At 31.1% G+C, this 17,791-nt stretch overlaps 2 protein-coding genes across 5 annotated transcripts in view; both read right to left on the reverse strand.

The window, feature by feature from the left end:
• LOC108569024 (glutamyl aminopeptidase-like) overlaps window positions 1–307 on the reverse strand; it is a 13,398-nt gene extending 13,091 nt beyond the window's left edge. Inside the window, exon 1 of one of the 2 annotated variants that reach the window (XM_017930405.1) lies at window positions 160–307. The gene's annotated coding sequence lies outside the window, so the exon portion shown is untranslated. The remainder of the gene's footprint in view (window positions 1–159) is intronic. The other variant, XM_017930404.1, reaches the window with a different exon arrangement.
• Window positions 308–1,892: 1,585 nt separating this feature from the next.
• The window catches only part of LOC108569029 (glutamyl aminopeptidase-like), a 19,252-nt gene continuing 3,353 nt past the window's right edge, over window positions 1,893–17,791 (reverse strand). For 2 of the 3 annotated variants that reach the window (XM_017930411.1, XM_017930410.1), the window contains exons 3-15: window positions 11,899–12,349; window positions 5,304–5,451; window positions 4,370–4,631; window positions 4,143–4,313; window positions 3,992–4,089; window positions 3,499–3,935; window positions 3,359–3,444; window positions 2,984–3,300; window positions 2,850–2,929; window positions 2,520–2,792; window positions 2,343–2,456; window positions 2,176–2,284; window positions 1,893–2,075 (exon numbers count right to left, since the gene is read on the reverse strand). In XM_017930411.1, coding sequence (XP_017785900.1) covers window positions 1,935–2,075; window positions 2,176–2,284; window positions 2,343–2,456; window positions 2,520–2,792; window positions 2,850–2,929; window positions 2,984–3,300; window positions 3,359–3,444; window positions 3,499–3,935; window positions 3,992–4,089; window positions 4,143–4,313; window positions 4,370–4,631; window positions 5,304–5,451; window positions 11,899–12,349 — 2,687 coding nt within the window. In that variant the 3' untranslated portion in view covers window positions 1,893–1,934. Of the gene's footprint in view, window positions 2,076–2,175; window positions 2,285–2,342; window positions 2,457–2,519; window positions 2,793–2,849; window positions 2,930–2,983; window positions 3,301–3,358; window positions 3,445–3,498; window positions 3,936–3,991; window positions 4,090–4,142; window positions 4,314–4,369; window positions 4,632–5,303; window positions 5,452–8,277; window positions 8,978–11,898; window positions 12,350–17,791 lie in introns of those variants that run through there. The other variant, XM_017930412.1, reaches the window with a different exon arrangement.

Raw genomic sequence — 17,791 nt, forward strand, 5'->3', positions numbered from 1 at the left:
AATTGAATAATTATTATAAATTTTCTGATTATTATTTAATTTATTTTTAAATTAATTTTGAACAAAATATTTTTTTGGTTGTTGTTGTTTGTGGTGTATGTGTCTTATTTTTGGGTACAATCATGCATCTTGCTTAGTATTTATGAACACTTAAAATACCTTCTGGTCGATTTGTCCCCACTTGGTTTTTGTCTGTCCAAGAGATTGGAGACTGCCACAAGCTATTTCCGTCGACGGATATTGATGGGCCAATAATGACCCTGGGACACTCGATACAAGTGCAATATGCACCGGCCGTATCGATCCAGCCGCCCACCTACATTTAGCATAAGCGCATGTCAACGCAACACATAAAGCGTTACGGTTAATACATACACGCACTCACATATTTTAAGGGCACACAGGGTGTTGCATTTCCTGCATCCAACGCTCAAAAAAATACATGATTGCACAACATTGCTCAACGTTCCATAACGACCAATTCTTAATAACAAACAGAATTATACTCAATTCGAACAAAAGTGCAGTTTTCTTAACAATTCATTAAATATTCATATTTTTTTTCCCTGTAATTTGCTAAAAAATCAATTAAAATTTTAAAATAATCGAAAAATCTTGAAAATATGAAAATATTTTTATGGGTTTTCAATAAATTGAAAATATCTTTATGGTTTTTTGATAAACAACAAGCAACGTTTTTTTCTATTTTTTTTTCAGTTTTTCGAATTGAATTGAAGTGAATTTCTCGACAACTCCTTAAGATAATCGTATTATCGATCACTCGTATGAAAGCTAAATATCTCACCTTTCCAATGAGCCTACTGGCATTTTCGTACTGCCGCCGAGTCGCCTGCTATGAGCTTTAGAAATTGGAAAAAAATGAATTGAATTTTCCAAAAAATGGATGTTTTCAGTTTTTCGATAATAACTCGAAAAGTAATAAACTTTTTTATGATTTTATTGTATAATCAGATGCACGCAAGCGTTGCGCAACTTTTTATGTAACAAAAAGTTACGTAATGTTCGTTACGTAACAGAAAACCGACGTTTTTCCCATTTTTTTTTTTCAGTTTTTCGTGAATTTCTCGACAACACGTTAAGATAATTACATCATCGACCATTTGTATGAAAGCTGAATATCTCACCTTTCAAATGAGCCTACTGGCATCTTCGTGCTGTTTATGGGTTTTTGATAAATTTGGAGAGGTCGGCGATGTTGGATTTTTTTGATTTAAATTTCACGGAGATGGAAAGGTATCGATAAAGGAGAGAAACTATTTTGGTTTTGGAGTAAAGGAGACCATTAGAAGGATTGTGCAGAGGATTCTTAGGATGTCGTATTTTGGTGAGGATATGAAGAGACGGAACGTTCGGATACGGACAGATGCGGGATTTCGGCATTTTGAAAGTAGAGGGAAACCATCATCAAGGATTGAACGGAAAATGGATGTTTAACACTGTATGGATATTTCAGAAGGTTAAGGAAAGTTTGGATTTGAGTTGTTTGGATTGGGAATTGATGTTGAGTTTAGGATCAAGAAGGATTCCAAGGTATTTAACAAGTGGTGAAGGGAAAATGGAATGATTATCTAAGGTAACAAGGGGAGACGAATTATTTAGTAAAATATTAACATCAATAAAAAAAACAAAATTTGTACTTAAAATAGTATTTAAATTAATCTTTATTTGTATAATGATTGTTAATAATAAAAAATACATACCTTTTCTTTCTATTAACAGAACTAATGATTTTTTCTTGCTATAATTTTCTTTAAATTCAAATTATTTCATTGAAATTTAGCATATGATAATTAATTTATAAAAAAAATAGAGGCACGATTTAATGTTGAATCACAGGTTTCATTATTTTCTTCATTTCTTTCTTTCATTCATTCTTTATAATATATACAAAATATCTATCTATTTAATTTAATTTAGTTGGCCTTGATCCAATCCTCCACAGACTTCTTGTTCTCCTCCAACCATTTGATGTTGTTGGATACTGTTTCCAGAGCCTGCTTCCTGGCCGACTCTCCAGCACCGGCGTTAGGATATTTGGCAAAGAAAGCTTCCATCTACACAAAAAAAACCATAAATTAAGTAATGAAAATTTTGAAATTTGAAAATTTTGGTAATAAATTTGAAAATTGTGGTAATAGATTTGAAATTACAAACCTCTTCCATCTTCACAGTGCTTGAGAATCTCTGGGTGATGCTCGGAATAAGTCTACCCAAATATCTGTCGTTCAAGCCGAAGCGATTCACCAAAACTAGCCAATTCTCTCTGGAATTAATTGAAGTTATTAATTGTTTAAATTAAAAAATTAATGGTAATTCGTTACCTGACATAATCCCAGACGATGCTGGTACCAAGAGGATTAGAAGAAATTGAAGATAACAACGAAAAGTAATCCTGCTTCCTGATGTAAGTATCGTCTTTGGCAAGTTCAATCAATCTACAATCAAAAAAACAAATCTTGCTACAATCAAATAATCAATTTAATTATAGAAATACAGACTTGATGAGAAGAGTCGGTTCTTTGGTGGAAGCCAGACCGTTCATCAATCGGATCTTTTCGCCTGCGTCGATCTCGTTGACGAACTTCTCCCACACTTTCTCCCACTCTTCAGCGCTCGCAGATTCCATTCCGAAACTGTAAACCAATCCGCGCAAATCTTGAGAGAAGTTTATGGTTCCTTGCAGCCAATCATCGAAGTGCTTCTTCGCCTCTTTCAGGCAATCCGCGTGACCCATAGTACAGGCTAAATCCAAAACAACAACCCTGGCCCTCCTAACAACAGAAAATAACGTTAATTTTCAAGAATTAATTAAGTTTTAAAAAAATTACTTGAAGAGATGACCTTCATCTGGTTTTTCCACCCAAGTGAAATGTTCGTAAGCTTTGCTGACAGTGTTGATTATGTACGTCTGAAATAATAAGGAAATAGTGATAATCTTGTGGATGGAAACTTTATGTTATACCTTATAGTTGGAATAGACGTCGGAACTGATCAAGTAATCCTTGATCTTGTCCAGAGCGTTAGATGCGGCAACCCACGGCACGTAATCCCTTTCCTCCACCAAAGATTTGGTGAGATCCAAAGGAATCCTGTAAGGCAATTGACCAGATTCGGCAATGCTGAAGGTCTCTTCGAAGAGGTGAGCCCTATTGGAAACATCCAAGTTACGAATGTTCTTGATCAGCTTCATCCAATCTTCGTCTTCGTAGTTGACCCTGTAGTAACCGACTTGATGGTCGTTGAATTTAACCCAATCGGCGTCTCCAGCATCAATATCAACTGTAAATTATAAAAATTGAAAAAAGTTGAAAAAAATATTTAAGAAAAACAAAAATACCGTGCGAATCGGTGTGTTTGAACCAAACCAATTTAGATTCGTTGTTCTTATCGGTGATGTAAGTGATTGGAATGGTCCATTTGTATCTGGAAAAACAACATTTAGAATCTAATAAAGACGAAAAACCTTATAGTTTATACCCGTAAGCGACGTTGCCGGAAGCTGAATCATCTTTATCTGGGTCAGCCAAGAACCTCTTCTGGGTCAACCTGAAACCTGTTTGGGTTTTGGAAACTGTCACGATGGGATAACCCTTCTGGACGGTCCAGGTGTTCATGAACTCAGTAATATCAACACCGTCTTCGCTTAATGACTGAAGTTCGTTGAGAAGATCCTGCGTGACGGCATTACCATAAGCATGTTTGTTCAAGTACATGGTGACACCCTTTTGGAAAATTGATTCCGTCACCGCGTTTTCCAACATCCGAAGGACAGAAGCTCCTTTATTGTAAGAAATTGTGTCGAAGATTTCGGTGATCTGATCCGGAGTCTCCACAGTTTGAACAATGGGATGAGAAGCCATAGTCGCGTCTAGCTTAAGAACAGCGTGGAGGTCATCGACGATGAATTGATCCATCTAAAAAAAGCAAGAAATTAGTACTTGATAGATGAAGATTATTATAAAAATAATACCATTCCCCAATCGGGTTCAGCAGCGTTCACTCCTTTATACTCGATGTATGAAGCGAAACCTTCGTTTAACCAAAGATCGTTCCACCAATTCATCGTCACTGCAAATGCATTAAATTCAGTTCAAATCTCTGAACAAATAAATTATAATTACCCAAATTTCCGAACCAACTATGAGCCAACTCGTGAGCTACAACTGTTGCAACTCTTTGCTGGTTATTAGAAGAACTGATGTTCTTGTCGAAGAGCAAAGCAGTTTCTCTATAGGTGACCAAACCCCAATGCTCCATAGCCCCAGAGACAAAATCGGGAATAGCAACCATATCTGTAATAATCAACGAATTACGAATTGTAACTAAAGAAAACTGAAGCAATCTATACCTAATTTTGGGAGTGGATATTTGATGTTGAAGTAGTCCAGGTAGAATTCCATGATCTTCTTTCCAGTCACACGGGCGTAATTGGTCTTCTCCAGTTGAGCAGGAGTAGCGAACACCCTGAATGGAATGTTTCCATGACTAGACATAATCTCGTCATTAGTACTCTTAAAGTCGCTCACTATGAAGCAAGCTAAATAGGTGGACATTTTCACGCTTTCCTTGAAATGCACCATCACTCCATCCTCAACATCAACTGGATCTCCCTACAATAGTTCATTTTATTACTTATCTCATATAACACTATTATTACGATTCAATTATGACTCAGTCATTTCAGTTCTTGTAAGTCACCATAAAAAGTATATGTCAACTTTGACAGTTGTCACAAGATTTGCTATATAAATGAATCCTCTTATTCCGTTGTCATCACCATGACATGATGATCAAATATTTGTTATAAATTGCTATAAATGTATCTTGTTATCCAGTTGTCATTAGTTACCATGAAAAATATATGTCAAAGTTCATAAAAAATATTCCTGAATAGTATCAAAAATAATTGTGGATGATTAAAGATTTGCTATACATCTTTTGTTTCTAGCTTGTCATAAGTTACCATGAAAAATATATTGACATTTCATTAATATTACCATGACAAGTAACAGTCAAAGTTGACAGTTAAAGTTATACTTATGATTTTTAAAATAATTGAAGTGATGAAATATTAGGACTAGTTTCAAATTTGCTTTAAACAATTTGTATCTTTTCATACATTAACATATGAATGTATTGTATGTCCTTAGTAGGTATAGAATTTGTCACCTTGCATACAAAATTATTAAAGAAACAATCGTGTATTCGATGTGCCTACTAATTTTAAGCTTTTGTTTACACGGTCGTGACTATAAACAATCGATTGAATTTTTGTGTCTTACATCTTCTGGCATGTTGGACAAGGCGATGTACTCGCTCTCTTTCGGCTTGAGCAAGTGGACTGTGAAGTTGGCCTTCATGTTTGGCTCATCGAAGCATGGGAAGGCCTGACGGGCATACGTTGGCTCAAATTTCGTCGTCGCAATGGACCTAAAACAAATACAATGATGTTAATATCATATATCCAAGGTAACAAAACATAAACAAATGCATTATTGTTACTATAGAAACAAAAATGTAATCGTAACGTATCTTTTATGACACCACATTTAATTGTATCAGTATACACAAAATAATTAATTAATAATCTCAAATTGAATTTACTAAAATCTACAAAATCGACGATAAATTAATGCAGATTTTTTAGTAGTTAATTAATATTATTGTTAAGCATATCCAGAAATTAAGTTCCAATGTAAAAATTTTATATTATTTTTACAACTTTTATGTATATAACTTCTTTGACACATTAGATTATTATTTCAGTTGTCATGGCAACATTGACTGTTAATACATGATTATTTGTTGATTCTAATCATCCTGTATGCTGTTTTTTCAGTTGTCATTAGTTACCATGAAAATTATATGTCAAAGTTTTGTTTACAAATTTCACGTATATAATTTCTATTATACATTAGATTATATTAAATACATATGATGAATTATGATATTGATAAACATTTGTTTTTTCTCATAATTCATTATTTAAACTATACATTGACACTCAATTAAAGTAGATATGATAAAATTCTAATTAATGATGTCGATAAGAAAATACAGAGAAGTAACTTATAATGTAAGAAAATTTATCTTCTACGATAATTTTATCACAATTTTCTAGTCAATTTTTTATTTTACCATTCATTATTGACAATAATGACTTATTCATAAGAGAATTGTTTAATTATTTTAATTACAAACATCTTCAGATTAATTATTATAAAGTAATAAAATTCAAATTAATGGTAATTACAAAAATAAATTCAATTACAATTATGCAAACTTTCAAATTTCTTCATTGTTATTATGGAAAAATTGTTTGGTTTCTTATTATGAAACAAGTTAGTTACAAAGTTGTTATCAGTAATAAAGAAAAAGGTTTAAACGTAGAAATTTTGAATATGATTTTGAAGGTATAAGAAAGTATTCTTCGAATTAGACGAAACCTGAAAGGTCAAATCGTAAAAGAGGAGAAATTCAGAGCGATTAACAAAACAAATATATAAATCAAAACGCACATTTAGAAACGGGTTTTTAGGAATTCCACAACTTATGCAAATGTCATATAGTTTTCTTAATTGGAAGAATTTTAATAATTTCTTGATAATTTCTTATAGTGAAACAACATTCCTATATTATATTTTAAGATTTTAAGATTATAATTCTAAGACAATATTAATTTCTCGTGAATTGAATAATATTGTGTAGTTTCCAATACTTTGTTTTTATCTATGGTTTTTAGTGTTTGTCAAGAGAAAATAAGTAATTTGTATACAAATATGAATATTTAAAAAAATCAGATTTTGAGGAATTAGTAATTGTCTTTATTATTGTAGACTCAATTTATTTCTGATATTAATTTAGAATTATGTAATTTTGTGAAAGTTTTTCATTGACTAATGTTAGGGTTTTTACGGTTTCTTTAGCTACAGATAATCATAATGTAAAGAAATTTATATTATTAAGAATTAGTAGATTCGATTTCTTTGGCGTTAAATTTATAATTATATAATGGAGAGATTCATGAAAGTATTTCCTAGTTAATTCTTAATTAATGTCATAATTTTTAATGTTTTTTTAATAATTCCTTTTATTCAATACTTTTGCTACATATAATCAAGAGTTAATAATAATAATGTAAAGAAACTAATATTAATAAACTAATAGTAAGTTTTAGTGTTTGTCAAGAATTACTAATGTTTTGTTGAAAATTTACTGTATTTGCTTCATATAATGAAGCTATGAATAATGTAAGGAAAGTAGTTTTACTTTCTAGAGTGATTAACACAAAATTAAATCACCTTTCAAAGAGTCATTGACTCAAACAATTTATTCTTGTTAAATTTTAAAAATGAATTGATTTCATTGATTATTTATAGAATACAACAATCAGTAAACAAAATACAATTTCATTAATAGTATTCCTTTGTTCTTTCAGTGATATATGATAATAATACCCCTCACTACTTCGATTAGTGCGGTTTCAAACAGTGCTAGATATTGATTAGCAATACTTTGCTGTATTTTTATATTTAGATAATCAGCTGTGAATAATGTTAAGAAAATAGTGATTAATGAAACTTAAATCATTTTTCTAAGAGTCAAAAATTTAATGATTTAACAAAAGAAATAAAAAAATTATTAATAAAACGTACAATGGAGTGAAAATAATAGTTGTATTAATAATTATTGTTTCTTGATTCAATGATAAACTGTAATAAAATGTCGATAAAGAGAGAAAAAAAAACAGAAAACAAACGCTTCAAGGTTCGATGGTAATTAGTTTTCACGGTTGGTAATTATTACAAGAAAAAGAAAATGAAAAGAAAAGCGATAAAGCGAAACGCAAGAGGTTGTATAATAAGTACCTTTACTTAACCTAAGCTACTTAGCATTCGAGGAGCGAGTTTCTTTCGAAGCCTAGAAAACCCAAGGTGATGCGAAAGAAAGAGCGTACTTTGTGTCATATTGGGTTTTAATTGCGTCACTCCTTGATATTTTTCCAAAAACGGTAAACTGATTGTTAGTTGTTTCTTGTAAAGTTTTAACGTAGTTTGTCTTACATTCGGTATTAATTGGATTTTCTTGTTTTTTCCGAAACGGTAAACTGAAAATTCTTGTTATATTTGCAAAATCTTAACGTTTATATCACATTGTTTTCATTGCGTCAGTGAAGAACTAGATTCTTGTTTTTAATAGTTGTTGGTATAATAGTTGTAATTTAAGTGGTTCAAAGAACTAAAGTTTTTTTTTTACCTAACAGTTCCGTCATCCGCTTTGTAGCGGCTCATGTAAAAACCGCTCGTTTTGTTGAGCAAAGTTCCAGTGAAGCTGATGGACAAACTGTACTCTCCTAAATCCAACAGACTCTTGGATACGATGCTCAACTTCTCTTCGTACTCATCGGCGATGATGTCCTGCACATCTAAAGCCGATCCGCTCGAGTTGTACAAGTTGACCGAACCAATCTTCAGAGCTTTACTGTTCAGGATCACTCTGTCCGTAGCCTCACTAACACCTAAACTTATGTTCACTAGCCCTTCGAAGCGGCCGCTGTCCAGGTACGGCTTGAGGATGATGTCGTAACTGTTTGGTAACACGTTCCTCGGAAGCCTCTCGATAGGCTTCGGCGGTGAAGAACCTCCAGATGAGGACCATCGGAAATCCGGAAGCTCGTTGTAATAGTAATGCTTACCAACGAGCACCAACGCGGCTGTCAAACAGGCGCACAGAATCGCGAAGAAGAGGCAGCAGCTCAGGAGGAAGTGCTGACAGTGTCGCGTCTTCCGCTTGACTCTGATCTGCTGTTGCTCGGGCATCTTCAAAAACTTTACTTTCAAAGAAAACAACAAAGTACTAACAGAAGATTCGATCTATCAGGATCATTCTATATTTATGAAGGAGCGCGGTTTTCTTTACGATATTGTTTTTACTGTTACCGCCTCGACCTCTGCGCGATGACTAAACCCAAGAGAATTATCATATGCGCCGCATTTTACTTTCATCAATTATCGCCGAGCGAGAGAGAGGTCAATTGCGGGATTGGAAAGAGGGAAAAAGAGAGAGAGAAGGAGAGAAAGAGTGGGAAGTATAATTGAACTCTCTTGATAATAACCCTCGTGTTGGCAGATATCACTTGAACGCAAGTTAAGTAATTATACTCAAACCCGATTACGGTGCAAGGGAATTCGGACGGTTTTTTGGATGCACCAGACGACGTAACGGTATCTCGAACTTGTTGTAGACCGCATTCGTATCTTTCTCACGAACGAAACACATCCAGTTTCAAAAATTTCGATAAACACTAACAGAAAAATCCAGTTGTATTCACTGAGAAAGAATCATGAACAACAATAATTTCTATATGAACAAAACTCATCCAGTTTGAAAATACAGTTGAATCATTACTTTTTTTATAAACAAAACTTTATTTTTTAAATTTAGTTAAACACGAAAAATCCTATTGGATTTCATATCTTCATCTCATCATTCTCATAGTCAAAACTTATACAGTTTTAAAACTTAGTAAAACATCTTCCCTTCTTTTCGTGGACAAAACTTATACAATTTCAATGATCAGAAAAATTCAGTTGGATTTCAACTTCATTTCTTTCTAATAAACATTTTATGTTTGTAAATTTAGTCAAACATTGTCACAAAATCTTTGAAAACTTTCCACAAAAATGATGATGAATTTCATAAAACAAAAATAAGTTTTCTTTCAAAATTATAGAAAACTATTAGTTTCCAACTTTCGATAACTCAAATTCAACATATTTTAATTTATATATCTTCATTTTCAAATCTTATTTCAATAAATTTGATAAAAAGCAAGTTTTCTTTAAATAACAACAAAAAAAAAATAGATTTATAATGAAAATTTATTACATAACTGTTGAAAACATTCCTCAAAATGTATATGAAATTATTTGATTAATGTTCAAACGTTTTTTTATTCAATTTTGAACTTTGCAACATAATTTTTATTTGTTATTGATTAGACATAAACTATTACACTTAACAACAACGTAATATTTAATACGTATCACATATTTTTTTATATTGGAACGTTAATTGATATTTAAGTATGAGCTTGCATACTTGCATTCCTTCATTGCGTGAATTATAGTCTAAATACTCTAAAATATTTTAGATTACTTTTTTTTAGTACAAACAAATTATTATTATTATTATGTATTCATTTATATGAAAAATCTGAATGTTCAAAGAAGGTTGAGATTGAAATTCCATCGAGATATTGTTATATTCACACACTTAAAATAATATGAACCGTTACGTCGAACCATTTGATGACCTAAAAGAGTGCACTCTTAACACGAAAGAGAATGTTTCGTAACTGTTCATTACTCTAATCCTAAAAGTGATTGAACATATAAAATTTAATAAAACACAATCTTTTCGCATTTTAAATGTATTTATACAAATTTCAATTGCTTTATACAATTACCAATTTTTTTCATACTTTAATTATTGTAACAATTAACTATGAAAATTGTTAATTTATAAACCATTGTTTATATCTCATCGTCATTTGCTACACTACTCACTGCATACAATTAAAACTACAACAATGATGTTTGTTTGCCTTTTTTTATCCACTTTCTCCAGGAAATGAAAGAAATTGTTTACAACAACAACTAAAAACGTATTTTTTCAATGAATAAACGCTTATTAATGAATTATCGTGTGTCATCGTTTCCATTGAATACAAAGAGTAAAATAACAAATATTTATTATTAGTTAATTAATCATCGTTTTTATAAAACTTAATTGTTTTGTTAATATTATTTCATGGCAGATAGATTGAAAATTCATTAAAAATTCATTCTAAATTAAATTGAAGATCTTTTTAGTTTTTAGTTTTCTGTAATAATTAAACTAAAGAGCAAAGTTTACTTTGAAAGCTTATGCCAAAAGTTTTGACTCGAAGTTTATAGAGTTAGTTTTGTTAGATATGATAGTAAACAATGTAAAAATTGAAATTATCAAACAATACTTAATCAATTTTACACGAGTTGTAGCCAGAAAATAACATCGATGAAGTGCAATTAGAAAAAAACAATTAAAAACGAATTTAATTGAAAAGATCCACTTTGGATAAAGCAATTTCAGAGAGATAAGAGAACAGGACGTATATGTAAGATTATAAACCAATTAAAATTAGTACTAAATACAGAAATATGTGAAATTTTATATAAATGTAAGCAGTGAACATTTAATTAATAATAAAAGTTTAATTGAATTATTTAAAAACTGCTAATAGTAAAATGTATCCAATTTACGTTTGTTTTTGTATACAGCAATACCTCGCATAGTGCGGCTTCGATCAGTCCGGTTTTAAACTATACAAAGAATTGCTGTATTTATATTTATATTAAGATTCTGAAAACTTGTTAATAGTTTTCTGGTGCGCCTTGAAATTATAGAAATTCCAACGCAGATTTTCTTTTATCATCATAAAAACGTATTGTTTTCCGTTTTGTAATTATCGTTTTAATCGGCATGAACAAAACTAATTCCAATAGAAATAAAGAACAGTTGTCGACGCACGTTGCGGCAATAAAATTTAAAAAAAAACCTTATTTTTATTCCCGTTTTGTTTTTATTTTTATTTTCGTGACTGAATCGGAATTAGAAACTTTCAACAATTTCACTTTCCTTCCCAATGAATATACGTCTCTTCTATATAGAGAGAAAGAAAGAAATAAAATATGTACGTTCTGCTCGTCCGAAACAAGAGCAGAGGAAGAAGTATAAAACGAATCGACGACTTCCTCGTTTTCCGCGTTTCAGTAGTTTAGAAAGTAGATTGTGCAAATAGGAGACAAAAATAAGAAATGAAATTGCGTAACTCACCTGGATTTACCGCCGCTTTTGTAGGTGCTGCTGTAAAGGCCGACGATCCTATCCAACATACTTCCCGAAAACTCAATGGACATCTCAACTTTTGCGTTCATTTCCGACGGTTTCTCGACGATCAGCAGCTCGTATTCCGGTTCCAAATGAAACTTCACCTCTTCCGAGTTAACTTTAACTGATTTAATACTGAGACCGTTGGAATGTAGACGAATGTCCGGCACGGATTGTTTCACATCCACTGTAATCTTCACGGTACCATCGAAGATGCCTTCAGTTAACCTAGGCTTCAAGGTGAGATCGTAGGTGGTGGGTTTGACGCCCTCCGGCAATCTAAATTTCCGCACGTCCATAGTGCTTGTTGGGGTCGCTGGGATCTGCTCGGTTTGAAGATGGAGTTCTTCGCAGTCGTACAGATCGTCTCTGAGGTTGAGATTCTGAAGAGCCAAAACTACGGTCGAGGCAAAGAAAAAAATTGAGATCAGTATAAACATGATCAGCACTTTGTGCGAGGCTATCCATGATATTAGACGTGACATAGTCGTTCAGAAAAATATGTAACAACAGCAACTACACGCATAACACGAACTTCGTTTTTATATATATATGAAAACCTAGTGGTCTTATCTAGCCTACAGATAATAATGTACCCATGTAAATAAACGTTTTTTTTTTTCGTTTGCGTGTATGTTTGTGATTTTTTTTTTGCGCTTTGTTTCGTAATTTCCATCCGCGCTGATGAGCGAAAATTGCTCGAGGCTTTTATTAGAAGATTAGCTGCAATTTCAATAAGCCATTACCATCGATCCGCACTTAATAACTTGATCCGATAAATATCTAGCGTTTTTTTCTTGTTACGCTATTCGGGTGTAATTATCGTAATTAGATTAAAATCCATGGAATATTACAAAATTTACAATTACATTAAATGATCAATATAGAAGGAAATCTCATGATTATTCAATATTGCTATACTTTATATCAACGTTTCTTAACCTATAGGTTGTGTTACGTATTTAATAAGTCAGGAAATGACAGCTGTCAAAACGAGGAACTGGTCATATACTCTTAGCAATTGAGTCGATGTACCATTACAAACAAATATTTGAGTCGCGAAATGACAGCTGTCACCATGTGTCAAAATTATGTAAAATAATTAGCAATCAGGATGCAGTACTACACTAGAAACGATTATGTTGGGTTACCTAAAAAGACGAAATTCTTATTTAGAAAAATATATGGAGTTTATAGTAAATATAAATGGCAATGAGCTTTTATTAAAAATCTACTCAGGATACTAACCTTGTGTAAAGATAAATCAAGATTTTCATTTACTAATATCTCATCTGAGTAAATATATAAAAACTATTATAAACACAAAAAAACACTGAGGTGTTATGTAAGATTAACCACACTTTCTATGAACTATTATTATTGATTTATACTTGATAATCTTAATAATCACTTAATACAATCATAATCTTTTGAAAGAAACAGTTTTTTTTTACAAATACTTTGATGAATGAAGTAAAGACAAATGACATTTAAATTTTGTCCAAGATTGACCACAAATTCCATAATCTATACTTAATATACTTAAGATTCTTAATGCTCACTTGATACAAGATGTATGCAAAAAATGAACAAGTTTATCCATTTTGTGTTTCATAATTATAATCTAAAATATAAAAAATTTCGTCCAATATTCTTTAGATTTTAAGTTAAATTATGTAGTTGAAAAAAATAATCCAATTGAAACAAAACTTCAAATGAATTAACGTCTGGTAAACTAGTCTTAATTGGTAATTGTCTTCAGTCGTACGCAAAATTTAATTTGCTGGATGATTTGTGTGGTAAACGCAATTATCATAATTAATTAATTCGGATTCTTTCTAAAACGCCGGAAAACTGTCATCATTTTCTCGTTGTTACCGCAAACTTCCAAGTAGACTCATTGCGTAATTAGTAAATTACATAAAGCAGCGACACCTATTATGCCCCATTTACGTGTGACTAATAACAGTTCTTGCAAAGATGACATATAAACTGAATATATGTAACATGTATTTCTGGTTTACTTTTCGAGACAGATTTACCAACTGCTGCATATTACCAAAGTTAGTATTTCAATTGGTATTATGCAGTAGTTGGTATACCTGATATGGGCGTAGATTTATAAATAGGAGTTTTCGTTGGATTTTCACAATCACCGATCCAATTAATGTCATCAATGCAACTTGTTTAACTTTTTATAAAAAATTGAAATTAAATTGATATTGTATATGTATTACGATTCAATTGCTTAAGTATCTCACCAATTCGTAGCTTTGACACATAGTGACAGCTGTCATTTCGCCATCCATTAAAACAGTGCTCCACAACCTGTGACAATATTCTAAAATACATACGATAATACAATTTACACACTGTTGCATAAATCGAGAAACATTGTTAGTAAATAATTTGCCAGAAGAACTTTTGAACACGATGAATGAATGCATTCAAACATAAACATAATTAAATCAAGATCCCTAAATTCGAGAATATTTAGTATCTGTGCAGAAATGAGAGCCGAATATGAATCCTTATTATTTTATACTAAAGTTGATTGGCTGTCCCGAAGCATGGTTTTGGCTAGATTGTGAGAATATATTGATGTACTTCGACAAATTATAGGGGCCAAAAAAAAAACTCGAACTTTGGCAGGAAAAGTTGCTAAAGGAATGGTTAGAAATGTACCAAAGGACCAACCAGTATGGACCAATAGTATGATTGAAAACGGAAGAACTGTCTCTGCAAATTGGAGAGGAATTCTATAGAATTAAATCATGACGGGACATTAAAACTTCACTTTGTCGAAGTTTCATTATATGTTATTTGGATTTCGGTTAAGAAAGAATAATACCATCCTACCACTATATCCATTTTCGAGCACATATTCATGTGAGCAAAGTTTTTAAACTTTGTGTGCCGCGGAATTCTAGGAACAATTTTGGTGTGCTGTTGGTGAAAATAGGTTTAGCAACAATGGTTTATACACTAATTCGATCTAAACTGAAAAACTTTTTAACCAGATATAGAATTAAGTTTCTGCTAAAAAAAATACCAATACTAAATAAAATTGTTTAATTTATAAGTTAAATTGAAAACAAAGTTTTGATTCTGTTTGAAATTCTGTTGAATAACAAGTGTAAATGCAAGAACAAAAAAAAAAGCAATAAAACGCACTATTGAGAAATTAGAATAGAGAAAGTTTTGTAGGAAACTTATAATTTTAGCTGTACGTGAAGAAACAGAACATAAAATTGCATACAAATCAAATGAAATATTACGAATTTACAATAAAATAACTATTTATTTCTATAATTAGCACAAAATAATAAAACGAAAAATGTATATTTTTGTTCAATGAAAATAATTAATAAATTATTCTTTCAATTTTCTTGGAAATTCAATCAAAATTAATGAAAGAAAATCAATCTGAAAATTGAAAAAACTGAAGAATTAAAACAAAATTACATGTTTTTGTACAATTTCATTATTTATATAAAGACAATTATTTTTTTTTAATCTTCTATTGATTTTAAAATAACTCTCAGATTCGTATCAAAATCAATTAAAGAAAAATCGTTTTATTTTTAACGATCCAGATAACCGATAAACAATCGATTATTGTTTATAGTTCTAACGAACGTGACATTTTCAAAATTCGTAGTTCAAACGTACGTACAAACGTCACCACCTGACATAAGGATTTGTGCAAAGTAATGATCGTATTTCTTTTTTTGCAGCGCATTTCATTTGCAAGATTTTCAACAAGGAAACAGCACGGTAATTTGATTAGGCAATTATCGCTTATTTCCTATGGATTTAGCGCGCGCCGATTACAACACGACCGCAATTATGCAAAGTGTGTTCAAAAACTTACGACGTCCTTGCAGAACCACCACCACCACCAACCAATGCAGAACGATTGCGAACGTTTGCATGAGGCAAAATACACTTTCAGAAATGGAAGCAAAAGAAGCAACAGTTTCTTTTTCAAAATAAAGCTGAAACTGTTTATTTTTATTATTAATTTGCTGTGAGACAACTTCAATATTTCCACTAAATCATGAAAATACAGCTAAACCTCTCATAGTCCGGCTTCAATCAGTGCAGATTCACATAGTACGATTTGTGAATTTCAGAACAAACTTAGTCATATCTAAAAAATAATACAGAAACATTTTTTTTGCAATTTATATGCATACAAATCCTCGATTAATCCCGAATATTGCTTAAACCGCACTATGTGAGATATTCTTGTATACAGACAATTGTTCACCTATCCAAATACTTCTCACTAGATACCTTGTTTTACTTTTTTTTTGTCTTATATAAATATAAACCCGCATTGTATAATTTACTTTAATTGAAAGATTGACTCATTTTACAGATATTTACATTATTTGTGCAAATTTTAATGAACGAGAACTGTTGCGTCTCAAGGCCAAAACGGGTGTTATTTTACCTTTAGTCGTGTTTCTCGTAAACTGCAATTATTTCGATTTCCATTTACTTGCAATTATTTTACAAATTTATAAAAAAAAAGATAACAAACATAATGATACATATTTATTGCAATGCGATTGTATTCGAGACAAGTGCAGTTTTATATATGTGCAATCGATTGAATAACATCTATAAGTTGCGTAATGAAATCTTTGTATTATTGAACAAACATATCAATATTCTTTACTTATTTTCTCAAAAAGTTTCGAAAACCAGCGTTTTTAGCCTATTGTCTGAAGAAAAATGGATCGAGAAATGACAGCTGTCACTTTATGTCAAAAAACCAGCGATTCTCAACTTATTGTATCATGTAAAATGGATCCAGAAATGACAGCTGTCACCTTATGTCAAAGAGAGGAACTGGTGAAAATACTCTTAGCAATTAGTAAAAAGTTGAACACAACTATGAAAATTTATTGATTTAGATCATTCACAATTATTTCACTTTCTATTGAAAAGTTATGTACATAATTGTACGTACGCAAATGTAATAAAAATCGATCACAGCTTCTAAAATTGATCTCAAAACAAAAACTTAAAATTCCTCCACTTTTTATTGACATTATAATTATTATATAATTTCTACTTAAGTCTATATTTGCAAATATCAAATAGTACTTTGCTACATTCTATTTACATTAGAACAGTGATTGATTTTTCTTCAACAAACAGCTCAAAAAGTAAACTTTCTCCGAAGCAATAGTAAATTACAAAGCAATAACTTTTAAAGCAATGTTATAAGACCAAAGAAACTTTCTCTAATGAAGCACCAAGATTAAGAAGAAAATTATAAACGTATTTGTTATAATTAAACTATATCCAAAGTTAATTTTATTAATTGCTGCATATTAATTATAGATTAATTATTAAATGTCAAAGAAAGAGGTATAACTGTCACTGCTTATCAAAATTATGCAATAGATATATCAAAATTTTAAGTTTACAATAAAATCTGATACGAAGGCAATGAGTTCAAAAGTCAAAGCAAATAAATAAAAATCATTTGAATTGTGGTGGCCGAAAAGCATCAAAAGTGTAGCATAAAATAGAAGAAACGTCGTATTATTCGAAATACAATATTTAAAGTTGTCAATAGTTGTTCAAAGCTTATTATAAGATATATATTTTTGTGTCTACCTATGATAAAATAGAGCAAAAACAACAGTATCATTAATATTATCTTTACATTCAACAGTCTACAAAAAAACAAAACATTACGAACATCGAATTAAGATACGAACAGTGCAAACGATTAAAGCAGTTTATATAAAGTAATTCTAACTAGGTCACTTGATGTTACGTTTATTCTAAAAAAAAAAAAAACAAAATATTTACTTAA

This window comes from Nicrophorus vespilloides, unplaced genomic scaffold (assembly GCF_001412225.1).
Source record: "Nicrophorus vespilloides isolate i.1.1-1 unplaced genomic scaffold, Nicve_v1.0, whole genome shotgun sequence".
NCBI classification, from domain to species: Eukaryota; Metazoa; Arthropoda; class Insecta; order Coleoptera; family Silphidae; genus Nicrophorus; species Nicrophorus vespilloides.